Source organism: Silurus aristotelis (assembly GCF_946808225.1).
Source record: "Silurus aristotelis genome assembly, chromosome: 13".
NCBI classification, from domain to species: Eukaryota; Metazoa; Chordata; class Actinopteri; order Siluriformes; family Siluridae; genus Silurus; species Silurus aristotelis.
In genome coordinates, this window is record NC_139586.1 from 15414491 (window position 1) to 15439082 (window position 24592).

The 24592-nt window shown below is 34.5% G+C and overlaps 3 protein-coding genes across 5 annotated transcripts in view; 2 read left to right on the top strand and 1 right to left on the bottom strand.

Annotated features, from left to right (window-relative positions):
* The window catches only part of nqo1 (NAD(P)H dehydrogenase, quinone 1), a gene marked incomplete at its 3' end in the record, with an annotated part of 93032 nt that overhangs the window by 47978 nt on the left and 20462 nt on the right, over nt 1-24592 (top strand). The window lies entirely within an intron of this gene.
* On the bottom strand, nt 306-11130 carry LOC310735735 (26S proteasome non-ATPase regulatory subunit 13-like). Of its 2 annotated transcripts, XM_083558783.1 has the most exons (13): nt 10910-11130; nt 9650-9728; nt 9536-9570; nt 8916-8971; nt 8493-8536; nt 8325-8411; nt 6179-6350; nt 5978-6057; nt 5741-5866; nt 5587-5649; nt 5417-5497; nt 2817-2933; nt 306-2232 (listed from the first exon to the last, which is right to left on the bottom strand). In XM_083558783.1, the coding sequence occupies exons 1-13, from the start codon at nt 11008-11010 to the stop codon at nt 2137-2139; spliced, it is 1137 nt and encodes a 378-aa protein (XP_083414909.1). In that variant the 5' UTR covers nt 11011-11130; the 3' UTR covers nt 306-2136. The 2 variants fall into 2 exon arrangements, 1 of the variants encoding a protein (XP_083414909.1); XR_014536369.1 differs by lacking the exons at nt 306-2232; nt 2817-2933 and adding an exon at nt 3555-4015 and having other exon boundaries at nt 4249-5497; nt 10910-11116.
* Nucleotides 11727-18942, top strand: sirt3 (sirtuin 3). 2 transcript variants are annotated; one of them, XM_083558002.1, is made up of 8 exons: nt 11727-11938; nt 12197-12302; nt 15107-15268; nt 15421-15653; nt 16044-16144; nt 16264-16425; nt 16972-17184; nt 18631-18942. In XM_083558002.1, the coding sequence occupies exons 1-8, from the start codon at nt 11890-11892 to the stop codon at nt 18652-18654; spliced, it is 1050 nt and encodes a 349-aa protein (XP_083414128.1). In that variant the 5' UTR covers nt 11727-11889; the 3' UTR covers nt 18655-18942. The 2 variants fall into 2 exon arrangements, with proteins under 2 accessions (XP_083414128.1, XP_083414127.1); XM_083558001.1 differs by having other exon boundaries at nt 11737-11965.

A 24592-nucleotide genomic window follows, 5' to 3' on the forward strand; every position in this document is an offset into this window, starting at 1 on the left:
CAATATTGACAACATAAAAAAAACTAATAATTCGCGTAATATACGTAGTGAAAAAGACATATACCGACTAGATATATTCTGGCATATAGTTTGTACACAGATCATTGCTCACAGGGCCAAATTCATAAAAATATATTTTTTTTACAAATATTCAACTCACCATTACATAATTGACAAATAGCAAACTGTAATTCTACTGCCAATCTTCCTCAGTCCTTGAATATTTTTATAGCAGATATGTTTTGTTTGTTCAATGTAAAGTATTGATGATGGGCAAAAACTAATAACACATGCAGAGAGGTATATTTTGACCAGGAACCCATAAAGATGATGTATTTTATTGTCACAATATTGAATACATTTCAAATGTTTTCTGGAAAACAAAGAAAATATTTCAACCTGTTGTTGTTTGAATGTTCTGTTTCTCGTTCTCTTGACCACATATAAGGTTGTACACATATAAGATAAACTTTCCCCTGCAGAACAGTGGTTTCAAAACTATTGGCACCCACACAAATTAAATTTCATAATATCTTCCCTGTATGTATCCTCATATTCAAGCAAAAGAATCATCAAAGTTGTTTAAAAAATGTTTTATAATAGCTTCTGGTTCGACTTATAAAGCGCTCATAAAAAGGTGCTTCTTTATAAACTACAAAATATTTTAGGGACATTTTTTTTACTTTTTTTTCTCAAAAATGGTGCAAAAGATTCTGAATTTGACTGTTCTTTATAATCTAATTATTATGTAGAACGTTTAAGGTTTTGTGTGTATGTGTCACTCAAAGGTTTTGGTTTAGGTAAACAAACATCATTTACATTATAGGTGCATAACGCAGTTCAATGATTTATTAGAATTCAGTGATTAGTTACTTTAAGTACCATAGTACCATCAAGACCTTCATTTTCTTACAGCTAGATTTCTACTATAGATACTTGTGGAAATCATAATCATACTAATTCATAATCGAATATCATGTTTTATTCTTGTTCCAAATAAAAATGTTACACAGACCTTCAGGTTATAAGTTTGATTTGAGTCACTAATACAAGGTGTGTACAATACACAGCTAAAGAAGTACATTTTCAAACGGATGAGAAAAGAAAAAAACAACATTTCGATGGTGTATAAGTGGTTTGACCACCATGAGCCACCAGAACAGTATCAATACCACCTGACGTAGATTCCACATATTTCCGGAGTGATGAACGCTGATCCTCCAATAATTCCCAGTTGTTCAATAGGTTGAGAGCTGGTGAGCGTAAAGAGCATTACACATAATGTACATTATTTTAATCTTTATCTTAGCATTCAGTGAGAACTGTGCATGAGGAGAAAGCATCCTGGTAGAAACCACACCCAAAACGACAAACATGGTTCATCAAAAGATAAGGACATTCAGACAGAAACTTTCGCCTTGAGACACTTTTTGAAGTAAGATAAATCATTCCAGTAAAATAAATAAATAACCTCCCCTCACAGCATAACAGCTGTTTCTTCCCTTCATTTTTCACCCATCTGTATATTGGTAGTCCAAATTCTGGTCAGCTTAACTGATCCATTTATTTTTTAAACCCTGAAATATATTTGAGATATTTACAATTAGCAGCAGATTAATCTTGTTTTGCACAGCAACCGACAAATAAATATTTAAATTACTATATGGAAATCATATTGGACAAGCTTTAAATATGCACAGTACATTTAAGACTTATGTTTCCATAAAGCAGGTTAATATTTTTTGGTACTATTTCAAAACCTCGAACAGCAAGAACAGTTATATTGTACTCCAAGCTATATAATATTTTATATTGCTGAAAACGAGTATGGACGAATTTTTTCTTGATGTGTATTTTATCTACTTTTATTTAAAATTAAATATTTCTCCTTACGGACTAAAATTGCATTTGCAGGAATGATAAATACATCGACATTTGAGTCAGGTGCTATTCTTGTAATCGAATGCATCCAGAAAAAGCAACATAAAAATTGCTAAATTCAAATAGTACAGGAACTAACAGAAAATAAATGCTCATATTAAGTGTGGAAATAAAAGTCATTATTGTCAATGTAAAAAGTAAACACAGTAAAAGAAATGTGCCGAGACTGAGTGCTGATAGGAATGGTATGCTCTGTTAAGTAAGGATGTCCTGGGCTTGCTGTTCCAGTAACACTGCCATTTTCTTCACATCTTTACACCACAAGTCCAGACGATCGTTCATGCCCTTAATCTAAGAGAAACAAAATTAGCTCTTCATATACACTCGTATTTGACGAAATATATGTGGAAGGCCTAACCATCATGCAATATGTCATTCTTTCCCAAGATGCTGACACAAATTTTGAAGCAAACGCTTATATACAATGTATCTAATTGCAGTAAAATTATAATTTTGCTTCATTGAAACAAACCTGTTCCAGCATGACAATACCCCTATGGACAAGGCATATACAACGATAACCTAATGGTTTTCCATGGTTAGTGTGAGAATTCCTGAGTGTCCTGAACTGAGTCCTGACCGCAACCCTTACCAAACACCTTTGGGATAAAATGAATCTGCACACCATGCCTTCTCACTGATCTGTCTGAATAAACACAAATCCCTGAAGCCACGCTCATAAATCTAATGGTAAGCCTTCCTAAGAGAGTGGATGTTATTATAACAGCAAAAGGGGACAAACTCTATGTTGATATCTGTGGTTTAATAAAATGGGCACTATATATATATACTATATATACTATATATATATATAGCATATTTAAAAATCCTATGTTACAGATAAATGTTAAAATAAATATAAAGTGGTGTAGTACCTGTTGTAAATCAAGTACTCTTGGCTGAACCCATGTCATCTGAACAGTCTGATCCACTTCATCGATGCTGCCTTTTATCAATCCAACTGAGAGTGCTTTCATTACAAGCAGCTCCACCTGCACACACGATCAAACCACATGCACCTTCACTAAAGAATAAAATGCCATTATAGGAAAAGAATCAATGAAGAGGGGGTAAAGTCACCTGACAAGAAACAGGGAATATATTACCATCCTGGAGTATTTTCCAATAACAGCACATCCGTAAATGTTTTATTACACTTTTCACCATGTTTGCCAATGATTACATTTTCATATATTAAACAATGACACATTGTATATTTGAAATAGATTTACAGCATTTGTCAATCAATGTTTATGAAACAAGTTTTTTTTTATTTAATTAAAAATGTTAAAGCACTCACTCTGGAAACTCCTTCCACAAATTATAAACAAACATTTATCATGGTGTTCTTTGCTAAATAACTATACAATTTTATTAATTTATAATAATTCTTAGATATTGTTGATAATCCATCATAAAAGTCCCAATGTAAGCTGCACTATAGAAAAAATATACTAGAACAAGAAAAATGTATATGATTAATTTATTAACATGTTTTAGGGCTCCAGCTATTGATTATTTTAGTAATCAAGTATTCTTCTGATTATTCCATTGATTAATTAGGTAAGAAGTAATTAAGAAAATAAGGCAGGTCTCTTAAAATGAACAAGTAATTTGTTTTCGTTTCAGAAAATGTTACATTTTTATTGCTGATATTGCATACAAGAATATCTGTGGAAATTAAACCCATTTAGTGCATTTAATTGCCATATTACAGATAAATACAAATACATACTGTACATACAAATATATAATTAAAAATATACAAATGTATTTGAAATTATTCTAAAAAAAAAAAAAAGGTAAACACACTGTACAGTGTTTTTATTATGTTTTAGTTTGAAATGATTTCTTTCAATGTTTCAGTAATAAAACTGACATTTTCTTTGGCTCGAATCTTCTCCTTGTGTTTTTCCCAAAAATTTGGCTCGATAATTTTTTTGTATTCGAATTACTTGAGTTACCCGAGGAATTATTTCAGCCCTAATATGATGTAATTTACCTTGCAGTCTATTTAAATTTTTAGAGCTACTATCATAGAAGTCATTTTAAGACTTTCTATGAGAATTGACAACTGGAAAAAAAAAACTTTCTTTCGGCTTCTCCCGTTAGTGGTCGCCACAGCGGATCCTCCACATGTTTATTTGGCACATGTTTTTACGCTGGATGCCCTTCCTAACGCAACCCTCCCCAATTTATCCGGGCTTGGGGCCGGCACTAAGAGTGGCTGGGGCTGGTTCCCTGTCCGGGGATCGAACCTGGTCCGTGAGAGCGCAGCATCCTAGCCACTAGACCACCAGAATTGACAACTGAATAATAAACAAAAAACATTATTATGTTGTATAAAAAATGCGTAGTTAATGCTAACTTAATGCTTAGTTTAAGAGGTATATCTGATATATTCTTCTTCTTCTTCTTTTGGCTGCTCCCATTAGGGGTCGCCACAGCGGATCATCGGTCTCCATACTACTCTGTCCTCTACATCTGCCTCTTTCAAACCAACTACCTGCATGTCCCTCCTCTGCACATGTCCAAACCATACGAATCGCACCTCCCTCACGTCATACATGCGCTGTCCCTCTAATAAACTCATTTCTAATCCTGTCCATCCTCGTCACTCCCAACAAATCCCTCAACATCTTCAGCTCTGCTACCTACAGCTCCACCTCCTGTCTTTTACTCAATGCCACTGTCTCTAATCCATACAACATCGCAGGTCTCACCACAGTCCTATAAACTTTCCCTTTCACTCTAACAGACCTACTATCACAAACCACTCCTGCCACCCTTCTCCACCCACTCCACTCTGCCTGCACTCTTTTCTTCACTTCTCTAACACACTCTCCATTACTATGCACTGTTGAGCCCAGGTACCTGAACTCCTCCACCTTCTCCACCTCTTCTCCCTGCAACCACACCACTCCACTGCCCTCCCTCTCATACACACACATGAAAGTCAGTAAGAGTAAGACAGAGTACATAAGAGTTATATCTGATGTATATAAATATTATAGCATTACATAACATCTGACAGAAAAACACATGTTCTTTAAGTTTCTAATATGATTAGTGCGTTTCGTGAGCCCAGTAAGCCTGCAGGGGAATAAAAGTGTCTTAATGGAGATAAATGTCAGCAGTAGTTGGTGTACTACTAAGTGCCTGCTAACTAACATCCTTCCAAATCCTGCCAAGTTCTGCTATTCTTTAAATACTTATCCAAAAAAAGATATAAACTAAAATATTAAAAGGTCAGGTTAAAGGTTATCTTCAGTTTAAAAACTGTTCTGCAATTTGCTAGAAGATTACAAAAAATTGGGCTTTTCGTCTTAAAATTGTGGTTTAAATTTGACTTTAGAATTCATAAACATCAATTTAGTTTAGTGCATCAACTGTGATTGAAGCAACACCGGTCATGAATTTTTTAAATCTATTCATGCATGCATTTTGGGATGTTTTGTGTCTGACCACAGATCACCTCATTTACTGGGATTTTGGCACTCTGCGCAATTTCTTGGAATGAGAGCTGTCTGTTATTGTTGGGATGTGTAAAAGTCATCTGAAAGCAGAAAAAAATAAAATGTAAGCACATTTTCATAATACAATATGTTAACATTTAAACATGGATTTTATTAAACCCAAAATCACCTCCATTACACAGAGTAGCTGTATCTTCTGCATCAGTTTGATCTCATGAGTTGCAAGATCTGGCTGCAATGCAAAAGGTGCCTCTTTATCACTTTTGCAGAACAGGAGCACACCACTGCTCTTAGTAATGAGCTGAAAATGTAACCTTGCTGACCTGCTGACCCCAGGCTGTCTTTAAAGCCTGGAACTTGATGACGTTGCCACTGTTGAAAGCATACAGTGTATCTATAAGCCATTGCTTGTCTGTGTTTCTTAAAGACTCCAACACTGGATGCATGAGCTAAAAAAAACAACAACAGTGTACTTTATACAATGAGCATTGTAAAAAAACCAGCGAGACCGAATGTTCTCTGTGGAACAGAGACATAGTGAGAATGCAGAAGGGACTTACGAGTTCTCCAAAATTATACACTCCTTCGCCGAGCAGTCCCGCGAGCCCCAGTGTAAATGCTCTCTCCTGTTTTTCGGTCTCTGAAAATGTAAAATAGTGATCGTGAGGTAAACTTGTTTACAGTGAATTCAAAGGTCATATGCCAATTAATGCCAAACATCAGGTTGATCTCTGCAACGCAAAAATACTTACATGACTTACCAGATAAATCTTTTATATCTACGCAGCCGAGATATCGCAGCGCATCCTTGTAGTACAGCGCGTGGTTTCCCACAAATCGATAATACTTGCTGGACAAATCATAGAAACGCCCGTGGACTGATGTTACACCAGGCAAATTATTTAGCATCTCCTCCACTTCCTCTATCAGTTTCTGTAAACAATGACACACTAAATCAATGAGTGGAAACGCAGGCTCATATATGCAAAAACACTGTAAATCTATTAGCACCCCTCCTGAATCCCATATAATCTGCCTGACAACTTGGGAAAATTGTGGAAGTGTATGGTTGTTTACCAGTAATACGTTTAATAAATATACAGGCATAAATAAAAACCAGGGTTAGAGTGTAGAAATTTTTTTGAGATTCATCTCATGTGCTTGATATGGATTTTTGTTTCCGATGCCAGGAACAACAGAACCACCAGCAGGTTGTGGGGGTGACCAATACGACAAAAATGTTCTGATTCCTGAATGAATGTCAAGATTCCTGAATGAATGTCAATACACAATATGGATCAGTTTTGTGAAAAAAAATTAACGTAATGTAGTATTTTATATTTTTCATTGATGATTTAAAACAAATCTTGTTTTTACACTTATCTATCATAAAAAAAAAAAATCACATCAACTCAGCTGTTTCCAGTCAGTTTGTAATTAAATAAATATAGTTCAGTAAAATAGATTTTAAGATCTATGAGCCATCACAGATGGCCATGCATGCTATTTTATGTACAAGGCAGAAATGGGAAATTTGACAGTATAATATTGGTATTGTGTTTAAAACAATGTCACAGTAATATTTTCTGAGATATCCTAGGTAGTGAAATCTATTTAATGTTTTCTTTATCAAATCTTTTTTTAATTATTTTATTATTTAAGGTCAGAGGTTTGTATTAAATCTTTAACATTTAAAAAAAATTTTTAACATCCTAAACATACCCAGCAGTGTTATTGTGTATTTAACATTTATGTGTATACAAGTACCCTTTTACTCAAAACTAACTCATAAATGCATTGGGCTGTGCCACTACATTACAAATGTTTTCCCAGCAACAAATAATTTTTAGTATAAAAATAATGGCTGATAATTCGCACCTTGGTGCATTTTAGCATTGGCAGCCCACCCACCCATTTTTTTTTGGGGGTGGTGAAAGGAAACTAGAGAACACAGAACAAACCCTCTGAGGTTTGTAACTCGAGCTCAGAATCGAACCGAAGACACAGTGAGGCAGCAGTGCAACCCACTGTGCTGGCATGATGCCCACCTGCCGAGGTCAGTTTCAACATCTGAACATCTGATCCAGCTAATCACAGCCTTTAGTAACATCTGAATATTTAAGCCAGATGTTTTTCTAATTAGTGTTTTGATAGCACACTGTTATGACAAATGGTACACTGAGATAATAAAATCTTAAATACTGTTTTATACACTAAATCAGAATAGTTTTTACTGGCAAGTGTCATGGGTTGCATATATAAGAATTTTGTCATAATGTGCTGATACTAAAATAAATAACTAAATAAATAAAAGTTATAAAAATGAAATAAATAACTAAATAAAAATATAGACATGAACTATACAATTTATATGATATATAAATATATATAAAATATATGTAATACAAATATGTACTGTATATAGGTTAATTATTACTACTTAAGTCTCTATGAACAAGTTTTCCGAATTGTAAGTCAGTTTCCCAGATGTTTTTTCTCAGCTACATTATGCTTTTATCCTAAATTTATAGCTTAAACCATTATTTCTAACCATAGTGTACATATTGTACAAAACACTAATATAATCTTTAAATAAAAAAATTTTACTACTGGGAAATACTATTAATAGTAATTAAACCTTTTTTTCTATTTGAAATCAGAAATGTATTTTAACCTGAAATTAGACCTGAAATGAGGAAACTAGTCAGATACATTAAATGGCAATATTGCAGGCTCATTTAATAGTTTTACAATTATTGTGTAAAAACACTTGTAAAGACCACAGCCTGTAGCTTTAAGATTTACAGTATTCACAAATGTGTCCTGTCATAAAGTGTTAAGATCTCATTTTCGTCTATTTCATAGTTTCCCTATTTCTTTCTTAAATTTTTTCTTGTAATAACGTACCTTTGTTGTAGTAAGATCATTGATCTCTAATTTCAGACACCCAATTGTTGTTTTGCATAAGATTACAGCTCGGTCACTGCTCTTCACCTGTCAACAAATCAACATTTAAAACATAAATAAACAGAGATTTCTGCTGGGACATTAAACATTTATACATTTCTTTCTTACCTTTTCTTTGGTTTTCTCAAGAAAGGTAATTGCATCATTTGGGTCTGTCGAGGATGAAGCACAAATATAAGTGAATATGAGTAGCTGCACATAAATGTTGTTATGATTTATAGACCTCCAAGATGAACTCTGAAATTTTTTCTGTGTGTATGTGCACACATGTGTGGAGATGTTCTGTCCTGCAGTGTGATTGTGAAGTAATAGATCTTCTAAATTCCTTGCCATTATGTAAATGATTCAATAATTATATTTAATTATTATCATTATTATTATTATTAAGCTACAAAATGAATTGTATTTAGCAGTAGGGTAATGTATAAAGCTTGTTCAAAATAATGATGTAATCAATTAAACTAACATTGCTATGATGATTTTACATGCAAAATGCTTCTTGAAAACCTTATTATTAAACTTTACACTCACCAGTGATTTTTTTGATAACATACAAAATAATTTCCACCAGAGAGAGGGGGTTTATTCTGGAGACATAAAAATAACAAGAGGAATGAGAAATGAGTAAAACATTAAATACATATTTGTTTTTGAAAAAGTAACAGAAGTGATGTTATGTAACATAACAAAAACATTCACATTATTAGAATGTAATTATCAGTATTCATAATATCTATCATCATCCTTTTTATCTATCTATCTATCTATCTATCTATCTATCTATCTATCTATCTATCTATCTATCTATCTATCTATCTATCTATATATTACATTCAGTGTATGTAATATATATATATATATATATATATATATATATATATATATATATATATATATATATATATATATATATATTACATACACTGAACAAAATTATAAACGTAACACTTTTGTTTTTTCATGAGCTGACCTCAAAGATCTAAGACTTTTTTTATGTACAAAAAAAATGGGGACAAAAACAAGTGTTGCATTTAAAGTTTTGTTCAGTGTATATACAGTATATGTTTGGAAATCAACTTTCTGGTAAGTGTCATTCAGTCACAACAGGACTACTCTTTAAAGAGGTTACCTACAGTATTTTATCATCCTACCTGTGCTCAAAATCACTGAGAAAGTTTTCATACAGCTGCAGAGGAAAAACAGTAACATGTGATTTACTTAGGCATTAAACAAAATATCTGGTCACCATGTAAACACAGCCTTACCTGGATAAGAGTGTCTCCGGAATTAAAATAAGGGTCTTTCACAAACTCGGTCAACTTCAGAGTTAACTGATGCCACAATCTAATAGTTAATTAAAACATAAGCATGGTCATTTCAATAAAAAAACAAGTTTTTTTTTTTTTTATTAATCTTTTAGCCAGGGTGACTTTATATTGCCTAGTAAAGATACCTTATATTACAAAGACCAGGCATACCATTATAACATTATGATTGTGATTGAATAACACTTTTTTTTTTTCTATATATAGAAAAATCTGCATCTTGTTACCTGTAAACAATATACAGTAGGTCATGCTGTATGTTAATATATTTCATGGAAGGGAAGCTAAAAAAGTCCCTTCTTCCCAAAAGAATATAAAGCAGGACTTATGTTTGCAAAACTGTCCCTGAATAAACCACAAAAGTTGCAGGGTTAAGATGTTTGTTCATCACGTACATTGCCATGTCTGGTATAAATCAAACCCTGCATATAAATAATTACAATCCCTTACACTTCATATGAGGCATGATGGTGGAGGGCTGATTATTTAAACTTGTTGTCAACTACAGAAACTGCGATACTCACAAAAACTGCAACAATAATGAATTCGAATTTATACATAATATTCAGAAATTGGGTCATGCAACAGGACCATGATAGTAAAAAACAAGCAAATCAATAACACAATATCTAATAAGGGGGGGGGGGGGGGGGGGGGGGACAGACCTTGAGCCATATGAAATGCACTCTGAGTAGGGATTTAAAGACAGATGCTCATCAATGGTTGCCCCTTAAACATTAATGAACTAAAGAAATGTAATAAGTAATTCCCAAATGATGGGATGAACTCCTACAGAAAACACTTCAAGTCTTTGGTTCCTCATGTTGCTGGGTTTCTGAATGTGCTTTCTAAATTTTTTTTTGTTTGTTTGAAATAGAAGTTGGTCAATAACTGTTAATCAGGCTCTGAGAAAAAAACGTTTTTCTCATGACAGTCCCTTTACAATGATGTAAACCACTATAATCATGTGTATATAGCAGATCAGATCAGATATATATATATATATATATATATATATATATATATATATATATATATATATATATATATATATATATATATTTTTTTTTTTAGGGGGGGGGGGGGGGGGTGGAAGTACTTTTAATGTCATATTAAATCCCCACACTGAGGGGAACCGATGACTTGCTAAAACTTGCACTGTGACGTTATTTTATTTGTTAAAGCTAAACACAAGCTTACTTTCTGTTGTACAGATCTTCAAGCGCGTGCCACTGAGCCGCCATTTCAGGGCTTGCGCTCGTGCTCTGCTGAAGGACCAGATATCCCGGGACATCTTTCATTTTTTAAACCGGTGTTTAATTAATACAAGGTGCCGGAATGTGATGTACGAGATGAGTTTGTAATTCTCTATCTCCATCTGTCACCGGCGTCCCCCCCCCCACAGTATCACAACAAATCCCGCCCTCTGCTCTTTCATTAGTTATTATTTTGTCAGTCAACATCACTATCCAATTACTGATGAGTAAACTCTATTATCCAATCATATCACAGGAAATGAGCTTCCTCTAACCAATTGTAGCAGGGGCTTTGTTCCAAACAGCATCACATTTGATTTTTAGTGCTGTACTATTCGGAATGAAACACAGCCAGCTAGTCCCATAATAAAAGTTATTAAACGTTCTGAAGTCGTTCAGTGAAAAAAAAAAATCATCTTTAAATGAATACAATAATTAAAAAAAGAATAATGTATTTTTTTGTTATTTACTTACCTATCATTAGATGATTTGATAAAAAATAAATGTGTGATTATGGCACCGGATGAATATGGCGCCGGACTGTTCCACATCTACCTACAACCTTATAATACGTGCGCATAAAAAAAAAAAATGAAATAAAAAGAATTGCTCCATTTAATAAAACTCCATGCTGTTATATAATAATGTTTAATAAATACTAATTGAGATGAAATAATGTATATTGTCGTTAAATAGTAAAATAAATTTGATGTCGTTGTTGTTCCTGTCTATGTTTTAACTGTGCATTTATTTTATTCTTTATGGTAAAGCGTGCCGATTTGTGTCATAGAATGAACCATAACACTGATGCTGGTTCAGAGTGATATTATATAATATTAATTTGTGTTAGTTTACTTGTCTTTATTTTGTGTATACGGTGTAATAATTTGTATTTATCAGCATTATCTTGTTAAACCCAACAGTATGAGCTCGTTGTTGATTTTACCGAGATGTTGTACTATCAATGTCAAAAGTAAGGGAAGGATATTGACAGGCAAAGGTAGATTTATACTCTATACTATACAGGGTGTAATAACCTTTAGTGCGCTTTAATATATACATGAGTGACTATTTTCAGCACCTTGACGATAACCGTGTTCAGTCTAAAACATGCCATCAATCATAATAAAACTTTCAATTCGTTAATATTTGCACCATTAATATGCACTTTAAACCTTAACTTCTTTCTTTGATCCTACTAGGAGATGATGTTATTTGTTTATTTACTTAGGTTTATCAAGGTTACATTATGTCCATAGGAAGATTTCATCAAGGTTTGTCTGTGTCCAGAAGCTGGACCTGAATGGAAATGGATATTCGGGTGTTTTGGGATGTCAGTAAGTATCTTTACATTTAATCTTTTGTACAATTTATGGCTAAAAGTTTGTAAACACCTAACGAACACATCCATGTGTGCTTGTTGAATATTCCCATTCCAGATGTAACTCTCTTTTTGTTGTTATAAAAATTGTTATATGTGATATATGTGTGTATCAAACTGTACAACCTGGACTTAACACAACACACACCATCTCAATCTATTCCACCATTATCTATTTATTATTATTTATATTTGATAACTGATATCTGTTTAACTGCACCTTTCACTGTATTACTGTTTACATGCCGTCTTTTGCACCTGACTACTATATTGTTTACATTGTTTACATGCTTTTTTGCACCTTCAACTTTATTATATTATACTACACTGTTTACGTGCTGTCTTCTGCACATCTTGACTGCTGCTGTATTTTTGCACTACATTGTGTTTCTTATATTCACTCCCGGGTATAGTTTTTACAGTTTACAGTACTGTATAACCAAGTATACAGTAGGTTTACTGGTCGGCGCTATCTTGGTTTTGTGTCTTGTCTTGTGTTGTCTGTCTGTACTGTTTTTTGTCTGCACTGTTCGCACCAGGTTGCACTCGATGCACTTTATGTAGCTTGTGTTGGGTTGTATCTTTATGTTATTGTTTAGTGTAGCACCAGGGTTCCGGAGGAACGTTGTCTTGTTTTTACTGTGCACTGTGTACCACTGTGTATAGTAGAAATGACAATAAAAGCCTCTTAACTTGACTTGTTCTGCTCTTCTTGGAAGGCTTTCTGCTAGATTTTGGGCCATGTCTCCAAAAGGTCTGGCTCTGGTTGAAAATGTTGCATAAGGAAACCTGCTGAGCTGTCAATGTTCTGGTTTATTCCAAAGGTGTTCTTTGGGGTTGAGGTCAGGGCTGTGTGCAGGACACGTATATCCTTCTATTCCAAATCTGGAAAATGATGTATTAATGGCATTTGCTTGGCACTCAGTTGCACTGCCATCATTGGTCCTTTTAGTTCCACTAAAGGGAAATTTTTCATTCTGCAGCACTCAAAGACAAAGAGTTGAGCAGCAGTTTAAGGAGGAACCAAACCATTTCAATAATAATAATAAAATAACTTCTGAAAGGGACTATACTAATCATTTGGGTCATCCCCCCTAAATTAAACTTGGATATACTTTAAAGTAGTCAATGTGCAGGTCGTATAGGAGTATACATTTACTGCCCTCTGAAAATAACATACAGCCATTATTGTCAAAATAGCGGTTTTCGAATAGGGTTCCACTTCGAACAGGCCTTGCAAGGGTCGATCAAAGAAGTGAAGTCCTCATGCTGTGCATCAGGTGTAGAAGCTTGCTTCATAAAACAGACACTTGAACGCTGCTAGCATTGCTATAGAGGTTGCAGAAGAGGAAGGTCCTCTTGTCAGTGCTCAGACCATACGCCGCACACTGAAAAGTCGCTTTGCATGGCCAGAAGAAAGCTTCTTCTGAAGCTAGACTAAAAGAAAGCCCACAAGCAGTTTGCCAAAGACAATCTGTCCAATTTGTCCAAGAGCATGAATTACTGGAACCATGTCCTGTGGTCTGAAGATAATATTATAGTCGTGGTGGTAGCATCATGGTCTGGGGCTGCATGAGTGCTGCTGGTACTGGGGAACTGTGGTTCATTGAGGGGAAACATAGATTACAACATGTACTGTGACATTCTGAAGCAGAACATGATGCCCTCCCTTCAGAAATTGGGCCGAACGCGAGTTCTGTGCTGTGGTGAGGAAGCTGAATGTGATTAACTGACCAAGTATGTCTCCAGACCTGAACCCTATTGAGCACCTGTGGGGCATCCTCAAGCAGAAGGTGGAAAAGCACGATGTGTCTAGTCAAGTCAAGAAGCTTTTATTGTCATTTCAACAATATATAGCTGACGCAGTACACAGTGAAATGAAACAACGTTCCTCCAGAACCCTAGTGCTACATAAAACAACATAGTGCCACATCACAGAAAACAGAGCTAAGGACTAGTAAGTGTCCTCACCACATAAAGTGCATCGTGTGCAACCTGGTGCAAACAGTGCAAGACAGACAGTGCAAGACAACACAAGACATTGTAGGACAAATGCACAAAACACAAAATAGCACTGCAGGTAAACCTGCTGTATATTACATAGTGCGGTGTGTAAAAGAGAACTGAGTACAGGAGTGTACCTTGTAATTGAACAAAATGTAAACAAAATGGTTTGTGCAAAACAGCGATAGCAGCAGTAAAAAAGATGTGCTAAAACAGCATGTAAACAGTTTGTAGTAATGAAGTGAAATAATATGGGTGGTGCTGAAGACATGGATGTGTGAACCAGCAGATCCAGCAGCTCTGTGATGTCATTACGGAGGAGTGGAAGAGGATCCCTGCAACAACCAGTGCAGCTCTGGTGAATTCCTTACCCATGAGGATTAAGACAGCTAGATAACAATGGTTATCGCATAAAATATTGACACTTTGGTCACAGTTTTGACATATTCACTTAGGGTGTACTCACATTTGTTGGCAGTTATTTAGACAATAACAGCTGTATGTTGAGTTATTTTCAGAGGACAGAAAATCTGTACTGCTAAACAAGCTGCACATTGACTACTTTAAAATATTTTTATTGTCCCTTGAGAACATTTAATAAAATGGTTGCTGAAATGTGAGGGATGTACTCACTTTTGTTAGATACTGCAGGTGTGAAGGTCAGGGGTGCACAAACATTTGGCCATAACGTGTGTCCTGTACATGTCATGCTTTGCTTTTATATTAATGTTTAATAAAGCAATGTTTGTGGTGTAGGAAAAGCTTTCAGAGAGGGCTTTCTGGAGGAGGACATGGTGGCAGAAAACAGAGTATGACTTTGGACGACATTGCAAAAGGAATTCGAGAAAAAGAGTACAAACGGATTGTGGTGATAGCTGGAGCAGGGATTAGTACTCCAAGTGGAATTCCAGATTTCAGGTAACTATCTAAAGAAGCATCGATTGTAAAATTTTTAATAAGTCCAAATATAACTGGACTTATTTTTTTTATTTAAAAAAAAATATCTTGAACACAAAACCTATGCTCACAAAAAAATGCTGCTAATTTCCTCCATCCATCTCCTCTGGCAGATCACCCGGAAGTGGCCTTTATGACAACCTCCAAAAGTACAACCTCCCCTATGCCGAGGCCATATTTGCGATTAACTATTTCCATCACAACCCTAAACCTTTCTTTGCCTTGGCTAAAGAGTTGTATCCTGGTAATTATCGTCCCTGTCTGACACACTATTTCATCCGGCTGCTTCATGACAAAGGACAGCTGCTCAGGATGTACACGCAAAACATCGATGGACTTGAGAGAAGTGAGTTTCTTAGATTACTGATGTACAATCAGCTATAGAATCATTGGCACCCTTTATGAAAATGAGACAAAATAGTTGTAATAGCTGTGAAATAATTGGCACATGTACTATATGATGTAATGTCTAACAAGGTTGGAAAACATTTCTACAAAACAGCACCTATTATTAATCACTTTGTGTGCCTTTATAAGGTCAACATTTTTGACATGGCTAAATTTTCAGTTCTAATGGCACTTGGAGATATTCTAATGTGTTTAGATAGAGTTCGGTAATGTAATACTTGATAAATGAATAAAAATCTAGATTAGGATAGATAGATTTATCTACTTAATTGATTCTGAGGAATATTACAGACATTATGTAATAATTATGTATCTCTCTCTCTCTTAGTGGCAGGAATACCAGATAAAAAGTTAGTTGAAGCACACGGTACATTTGCGACAGCCACATGCACCCTTTGTCGTCGAAAATACCAAGGAGAAGACCTGCATGTGAGTTTCATTCTTACACACTAGAAAAACTGATCATGCAATAAAGAGAAAATAACTAACATCTTTCCTCTTAATTCTGAATCATGTTTGATGAGTATGATATTTTTTGCCTTTCCTAGAATGATATAATGGAAGGAACCGTGCCTCACTGCTCTTATTGTAAAGGAATCATTAAGCCTGACATTGTGTTTTTCGGTGAAGAGCTGCCACAGCAATTTTTCCTCTACCTCACCGACTTCCCCGTGGCAGACTTGCTGATTGTAATGGGTACATCTTTAGAGGTGAGAAAAACCTCTGTCATTGTGTTATTACCTAAGATAAGCTACACCTTTATTAACTCTCTTTAATTCTGAGTTTACTTTAAAACTTTTGCTGGTGCTTGTGAATCTTTTTGCAGCACAGAGGTTTTTTTTCTAGTGAGAATGTTTTGAGGTTGCAGTCTCCCTTAAAAAAAACATGAATCTAAAATCTTTCATCTGCTAAAGTTAGAGCAAAGCAACTGTCAAACCAACAGCTCTTGCACCAACAAAAGCTGATTTTAGTTTAACTAATTTTGTGTTATTCACAAAATGTTATTTAGATTATAAGAAGGAAATTCGGGTGTATAATATAATATATATATATATATATATATATATATATATATATATATATATATATATATATATATATATATATATATATATATATGCACACACATTTAAAAAATATTTTTTGTTGCCTTGTAAATATGACTGTTTAATCCTTTTTAGCGCAACTGAATAATAAAACTACAGGTTGTCCAGCAGATGTCACTGTTTTGTTTTTTTTCTTCTGGTGATCTGAAGGTGGAGCCATTTGCCAGTTTATCCGGAGCCGTGAGAAGTTCTGTGTCTCGCCTCCTTATTAATCGTGAACTAGTGGGACCCTTTGCGTGGGGCTCTTCACGGCAGAGTGATGTGGCAGAGCTGGGTGATGTAGTTAGCGGCGTGAGGAAACTCGCAGATGCTTTGGGATGGATGCCTGAGCTGGAGGTTCTTATGGCTGAAGATCGTCAGAAGGTAAGTGATGCTCAGTGATATTGGTTAATATGTGTGAATTTACATGAACAGGTATGCAGGCTATGTACACAGTAAAATCGCATTGGCACTGTACTATCTACTACACCAAATTTACTATACTAATGTGCACACTATTCTTATAAGTACTCATTAAGGTGTTCAGACCTTTAACCTTTATATCAAATATATATGTATTACAATGGAGTGTAAAAGCCAGAGTTTGCATTTAAAATCATTTAAACTAGAAATAAAAAATTTAAGAACCAATAAAATGAGGCCTTGAATATTCAGTATTCAGTATTTTGGATTTCTTGTTCATTATTTACTTTTGAGCCAATTTGTGATATTGAACATGCTAACTCAGATCTCTTTCAAATGTATCCCTTCCATTGAAGCACACATTCAGGCAAAACTGTAATGGATTTGAAAGAGTACATAACATCAGATTTGACATAAACATGTGGAGTCCATACCAGCTGTCAATAAAGCTAAAAAGGTCTATTAAGAACTATTAAAACATTTACTACTACTTTTCACTCAAGTTTTTTCAAATGATATAAAACATTTTGCACTAAAAACAATGAAGATTTTTTAAATCCATTTATAGTAGTGGTCTCAGATTTGTGGACCCTAATGTGTGTGTGTGTGTGTGTGTGTGTGTGTGTGTGTGTGTGTGTGTGTAAATGTGTTTAAAAAACATATTTTAAAAAATGTGTGTGTGTGTGTGTGTATATATATGTATATATATATATATATATATATATATATATATATATATATATATATATACAGACACATTTTTTTTAAATATGTTTTTTAAATAAAGTGTTTAATACAGTCATTACATTTAATCCCAATCTTTAGAATTAAATAAATAATTATATGTTCAATAACAGTATATTAGATCTTAAACTGGCCACGGGAAGTAAAATAAAAACAATGTAAGTCATTTGCTCATAAGTCAATTAATTTTTTTTTATCTATTATGAGTTTACTGCCAATAATATAATAATAATAATAATAATAATAATAATAATAATAATAATAATAATAATAATAAGAAGAAGAAGAAGAAGAAGAAGAAGAAGAAAAGAATGTTATTTGCTTCCTGTTATGTTAGATAGAGATAATGTTGTGTTAATTTATTACATATATGTAATAAATTAAAGTGTAATTTTTTTTATCAAATGTAATTAATTTTTGTGTACAGTAAGCACAGTTTAACAGACTTAACAGCACAATGCACTTTAAGAAATACAAAATTATATTAACACATTTTTACAAGGGTTAGATTTGGAGGCTCAGCCTCACCACACTCAGGACAAATCAGTGTAAGAGCATAGCTCAGTGGCTGTGAAAGATCTCTGCTCGGTGTTAAAAAGGCAAGAAATGAAAGAGACCTATCGGACATCACAGGGCCTACAGTGTTTTCCATTTCTTCTGCAGGCTTCAAAGAAGAGAGAGGAATGACTGTCCAGAGATGAGACACCAGCTTCATTTCTTGCATCTTCTCAGTCATTTTGTGGCTGTGATGTCTTGGCTCGACACCCGTAGCACTTAAACAACCTTGATGGAGTTGAACTGTGATGAAGACAGCACCTGGAGGCTTAGCTCACTGCATTAGTCTTTCTTTGTAGCTTTCATTGTTGTTTTAAAGCCTCCAAGTTAATGGGGAATTAAAATCTTTAAACATGACATTAATTTCAGGTGATTTAAAATAATTATTCCTACTTTTCATTATTAAAGTTTTGAAAGGTGTCTTGTTGCTTTGTCTTTGCCTTCCTTTCCAATGCAGAATTTTGGCCTAAATTTAGGGTGGACTAAGAAAATAAGCTCAATATCAGCAAAATCTGCAGAACTGCCCTGAAAAACCAAAATAAACTGAACAGAAGCTCTACTTCTGCCACTCCAAGTAGAAAAATTGTTGAAAAAAAAGTTGTGAAATAACACGAGAGGCGTGTACTATATTTGTACATTGGGCACATACTTGTTGGTTCATTGCATATATTGCATATATATATATATATATATATATATATATATATATATATATATATATATATATATATATATATATATATATAATTATTTTTTATATAACGCAAAGGTTTTTTTTGTTTGCGTGTAGAAAAAATAGAAATCCATGTTCATGTCATTGCGTACAGGATCACAATTATTATGGCATACAGTCTAAAGCAATTAATGGTCTCATTCAACAGTTTTTTTTGTTGTAATTTGGTGCGTTCCAGCTAATTGATCTCAATGCAATTCATTAAGCTGTCTAATCATTTACAACACCACATTTGTTTGCTTTGTTAATTTAGAATTAAGGCTTTTAGTCAGAAAACAGCGTTCACAAAATATGAAACAGTACATTATCCTATCAAAGAGCTTTAGATGGGGATAGAAAATACACTATATGGACAAACATATTGGGACACCTGACTTTTCCAGCCATATGTGGTTCTTCCACAAACTGTTACCTCAAAGTTGGAGGCACACAATTGTATAGTGTGTCTTTGGATGTGGAAGCATTACATTTTTCTTTCACTCGAAATAGGTGACCCAGACCTTTTCCAGAATGACAATCCAGCACATGCACATAAATCAAGCTCTATTAAGATATGGTTTACACGGTTGAGTGAAAAAACCTGAGTGGCCTGCTATAGAACTCGGACTTCAACCCTACTGAACACCAGTGGGATAAACTGGAAGGCTGACTGTACCACCGGCATCTTCACTGTACATCAGTACCTACCTTTACTAACACCCTTGTGGCAAAATGAGCACCCTAAACCCCCACACCCCAACCACCCTCCAAAATCTAGTGGAAAATCTTCCAGAAAGAGTGGTGGTTATTATAAAAATAAAAAGGGACTAAATGTGGAATGGGATGTAAAGAAAACACATACGAAACTTACGGTCAAGTGTCCACAATTTTTTGTACATAAATTGTATATGAGTGAATGTTTAGAATGACTTACTGTAGAGATCATAAGTGACACCTGTCATTTTGAAGTGGAAGAAGCACACAAAGAGAGAGACCAAATTTTTAAAGAAGGTATTTGCATAGTCCAAAAACAGATCACTAAGATTTCTTATGAGATTAAAACATGAATGCACTTTGTATAGTGTCTTTAAAGTATTGGAATTATTGGTCTTTGTTTCATTTCAAAATATTGATGCAGTCAACACTATATACAAAAAAAAAATCCTCAATTGCTAAATGTTCACCCACCATTTAACAACGGACTTTGAACACCCAAGATTAATCGCACTTGAGTGCACAAAACACAGATAAACATCATCACTTCTCCTCTGCTGCTTTAAGATAAAGGTCCTTGAGCTTCACTCCTGATTTGAGGAAGACAGCTTAAGCTGTCAGGAGTGTTGCCACCACATGCTGTCATGAGTTTGAGGAAGAAGTGAGTTTCTGATCAGATTGTCCTGTAAAAACCTAAAGGACAGTTTAAAAAAAAAGTTATTTCTTAATCCACAGCACTGTTGAATTCTTGTGGTGTATCATGGGTAGGTTATTGTGAAGACGTATATTTAAAATTGAGGGAGTCTTTATTGTCACTGATTTGAGTCAGGGGAAAAGCTTTTAGGGGACCTTTTTCTGCCACTTGAAAGATTTCCGAAGACTTAGTGATTTCCAGTTTTATAATAACATAAACTGGGTTTTTTAGAGTTTAGGAGAAAAAGAAGAGGCTGGCGAGAAAACAAAATGATGAGTTTATACTACAACTAATAACAGGATCCAGTCTGGTTTAAAGGTGTTCCGCTATATTCTAAAATTCTAATATATATATATATATATATATATATATATATATATATATATATATATATATATATATATATATATATATATATATATATATAGTACAGACCAAAAGTTTGGACACACCTTCTCATTCAAAGAGTCTTCTTTATTTTCATGACTATGAAAATTGTAGAGTCACACTGAAGGCATCAAGGGCTATTTAACCAAGAAGGAGAGTGATGGGGTGCTGCACCAGATGACCTGGCCTCCACAGTCACCGGACCTGAACCTAATCGAGATGGTTTAGGGGTGAGCTGGACCGCAGAGTGAAGGCAAAAGGGCCAACAAGTGCCAAGCATCTCTCGGGGAACTCCTTCAAGACTGTTGGGAGACTATTTCAGGTGACTACCTCTTGAAGCTCATCAAGAGATTGCCATGAGTGTGCAAAGCAGTAATCAAAACAAAAGGTGGCTACTTTGAAGAACCTAGAATATGACATTTTTCAGTTGTTTTACACTTTTTTGTTATGTTTATAATTACATATATAATTCCACATGTCTTAATTCATAGTTTTGATGCCTTCAGTGTGAATATACACACACACACACTAAAGTAGAAGTTCCTCCACTTCACACCATCCTGTCATTCATTATTTTACTAAACCAACACAATCTAAAGTTTTTTATTTCTTAGGTGTCCACGGAAGAGTGCGAGAGAGCTTTAGTTTTACTGTACCTTTAACATATTATTTTACTGCCTCTGACTACCATATGTAAGTCTCCACCACAATTCACTCAACAGGTTTACCCTTTGGTATTAGCAACGTAAATGAACCTTATAAAACACTGACATCATACATTGACAAGTTGTTATAAACATTTTGCCCTTCACATGCCAAGGATCTAAATTTATCCCAACACTTTGATGGAGCAGCTGAGATTTTAAAAGTGAGAAATCTGTGCTGATCTATTCACAGATAACTGACTCTCAGATATGCCAGGTTTTAATGAGCTACAAAAGCATGACTTGCTTTCTTCACACTTCAGTGAGAAGCTCAAAAACTTTGTCATTACACATGGGTGGTTGGGTAAGTAAAAATAAAGCAAGGACAACAACAGAAACAGGAGGTTATTTTGTTAAATACATATACAGTAACAGAAACTTTGTGCAGAGTTATTTACCTCAGTATTCTCTATGTTCCATGTACCATGCATATTATTTGTGTATGTGTAAAAAGGTGTAAAAAAAAAAGCTCAAACTTTATTAATGGCATGATCAATTTAAAACTGAAAATACCCATCCAGTTACTAATGATCATCATATAGTCCAATCATCTGTTTGTTATGTACAGTACACGCCTGAACAGTCTGTTTATTATATACGGTAAGTACCCTTTAAAATACATTACCTACTATAACATTTCAGTAAAGCAATACCCTGCTAATGCTTTCCTTCAGCTTAGGGTTTGCAGTTCTGTTGCTTTAAAGATTAAACATTGAAATAACTGTAAAGATAAACTTATAAAAAAAATATAACTTATGAAACACAATCATAAATGCCACTACTTCATTAGAAAAAAAATGATAGTTGTTGCTAATTCACAGTTCTTAGCTTAAGCAACATTTTTTTTTGTTTTAGTACAGTAGTTATTGTACAAGATTTATTCATATATTTCTGTACACTCCCACCTGACACAACAAACTTATTACATTTATGCAGCTTGACTAGCAGTAGATGCTAATTTAGCTTTCACCAAGACAGATGCTAACATGCTGTGTTACATTATACATGTTGAACATGATATTTGGATAAAAATTTGTTAGAGTCATGACTTCATTTCTTAAGTAAACTTAAGGATCTAGGAAAGTCTTAGCTAAGATTTATTTAGCATGTTGTTTAGCTTTTGCGTATCTTAACCAGTTTTCCCTTCACTTCTTGTTTATTTATTATCCCTTTCTGCGAAATGAGACTGGGTGTAAGTAACTCTTGCCAAAATGTTACCAAAAAATTTTTCTTAGAATCTGAGAGTCCCTATTGGATATGTCAGTAATGGTAGGGGTTAATGCATAGTTTTGTTGACCACACAGTCAACATATTGTTGTAAATAGATGAGGGTCACATGCAAAGGTCCCCTGAGATATATTCTAATGCTGCAAGAAAAATGTGAACTGAGGCTCCAGGTCACATTTTCTCTAACCAGAAGTTACAGCAGTGCTTCACTTGATCAGATATTTTATCTATTATTCAACAAGAAATGAAAAAGTGGCTTCTGGAAAAGGTGCCCAGGCTCATCCTGAAACACATACACAGAATATGGTATGCAATTTATATTTTCTACTGGAAATGTGTCAGACTTCATGAGCAGGTAATTAGACAGTTTCTTATGTTTTAGTGTAGCCCAATTTAAAACTTCATTAGTTTGTCAGTTCTATAATTTAATTGCCTTTCAGATGAAATTAAAATTGTAACCAGTCAGAACTGTCCAAGTATTTTCGTATCTTTACACCTTCGGCTTTCTCACCTGTCAGAATAAGCAGCTAAAACAGTAATAGTTCAAGTCTTGAATTCAGTTTATTATTAACTGTATAAATGTATTAACTTAGTTGTTCTATTTTTTTGTGTATAAACACAAATATTTAAAAAGTGTGTGTTATATATTATGCTTGATTGGTCAGAAAAGGATTAATTATTTCTAAAAGCACCTCCAACTGTAGTTCAAATCTCAGGTTTATATTAATTACATATTCTAACACTGCAAGTTACCTTTTCTATGGCAACAATTTCCTCAGGGACTTATTCACATAATATGAGTAATAATAATAATAATAATAATAATAATAATAATAATAATAATAATAATAATAATAATTAAATACTAATTTTAAGAAGAAGGAGGAGTATAGGGTGACGTATAAGAGTGGAGGAAGGTGCACACAAATGGAATATATTCTATGCAGGAGATGCAACCTGAAAGAGATTGGGAACTGTAAGGTGATGGCAGGGGACAGTGTAGCTAGACAGCATTAGATGGTGGTCTCTAGGATGGTTTTGGAGGTGAAGAAGAAGAGAAGGAGAGTGAAGACTGAAAAACGAATAAGCTGTTCAAAACTAAAGGAGGAAGACATTAATGTGAGATTCAGGGAAGAGGTCAGACAGGGGGCTCGGTGGTGGTGAAGAGGTGCTGAATGATTGGGCAAATACTCCAGAAGTGATAAGGGAGACAGCTAGGAAGGTACTTGGCATGACATCTGGAAAGAGAAAGGAAGACAAAGAGATGGTGGAATAAGAAAGTGCAAGAAAGCATAAGAGGAAAAAGGTTGGTGAAACAGAATTGGGATCGGCAGAGTGATAAGAAAAGTAGGCAGGAGTACAAGGAGATGTGGCAAAAGCAAAGGAAAAGGCATATGAGGAGCTGTATGAGAAGATGGACACCAAGGAAGGAGAAAAGGATTCGTACCGATTGCCCAGGCAGAGGGACCGAGCTGGGAGGGATGTGCTGCAAGTTAGAGCAATAAAGGATGGAGATGGAAATGTGATGACTAGTGAGAAGAGTGTGTTGAGAGGGTGGAGGGAGAATTTAGAGAATTGAGAGGTTTATGGATGTGGTGTGGGAAGACATGTAGGTAGTTTGTTTAAGAGAGG

Bases quoted from the DNA above. Each gene is read 5' to 3' on its own strand.
- LOC310735735 (XM_083558783.1), bottom strand. From the start codon at position 11,010: ATGAAAGATGTCCCGGGATATCTGGTCCTTCAGCAGAGCACGAGCGCA. The intron at 5,867-5,977 runs GTAAGTCCCTTC...TGTTTTTTTTAG, and splicing joins TGTATAATTTTGGAGAACTC to CTCATGCATCCAGTGTTGGA. The intron at 5,650-5,740 runs GTCAGCAAGGTT...TTTGCATTGCAG, and splicing joins AGACAGCCTGGGGTCAGCAG to CCAGATCTTGCAACTCATGA.
- sirt3 (XM_083558001.1), top strand. From the start codon at position 11,890: ATGAGCTCGTTGTTGATTTTACCGAGATGTTGTACTATCAATGTCAAA. The intron at 15,654-16,043 runs GTGAGTTTCTTA...TCTCTCTCTTAG, and splicing joins CATCGATGGACTTGAGAGAA to TGGCAGGAATACCAGATAAA. The intron at 17,185-18,630 runs GTAAGTGATGCT...TTTCTTCTGCAG, and splicing joins TGGCTGAAGATCGTCAGAAG to GCTTCAAAGAAGAGAGAGGA.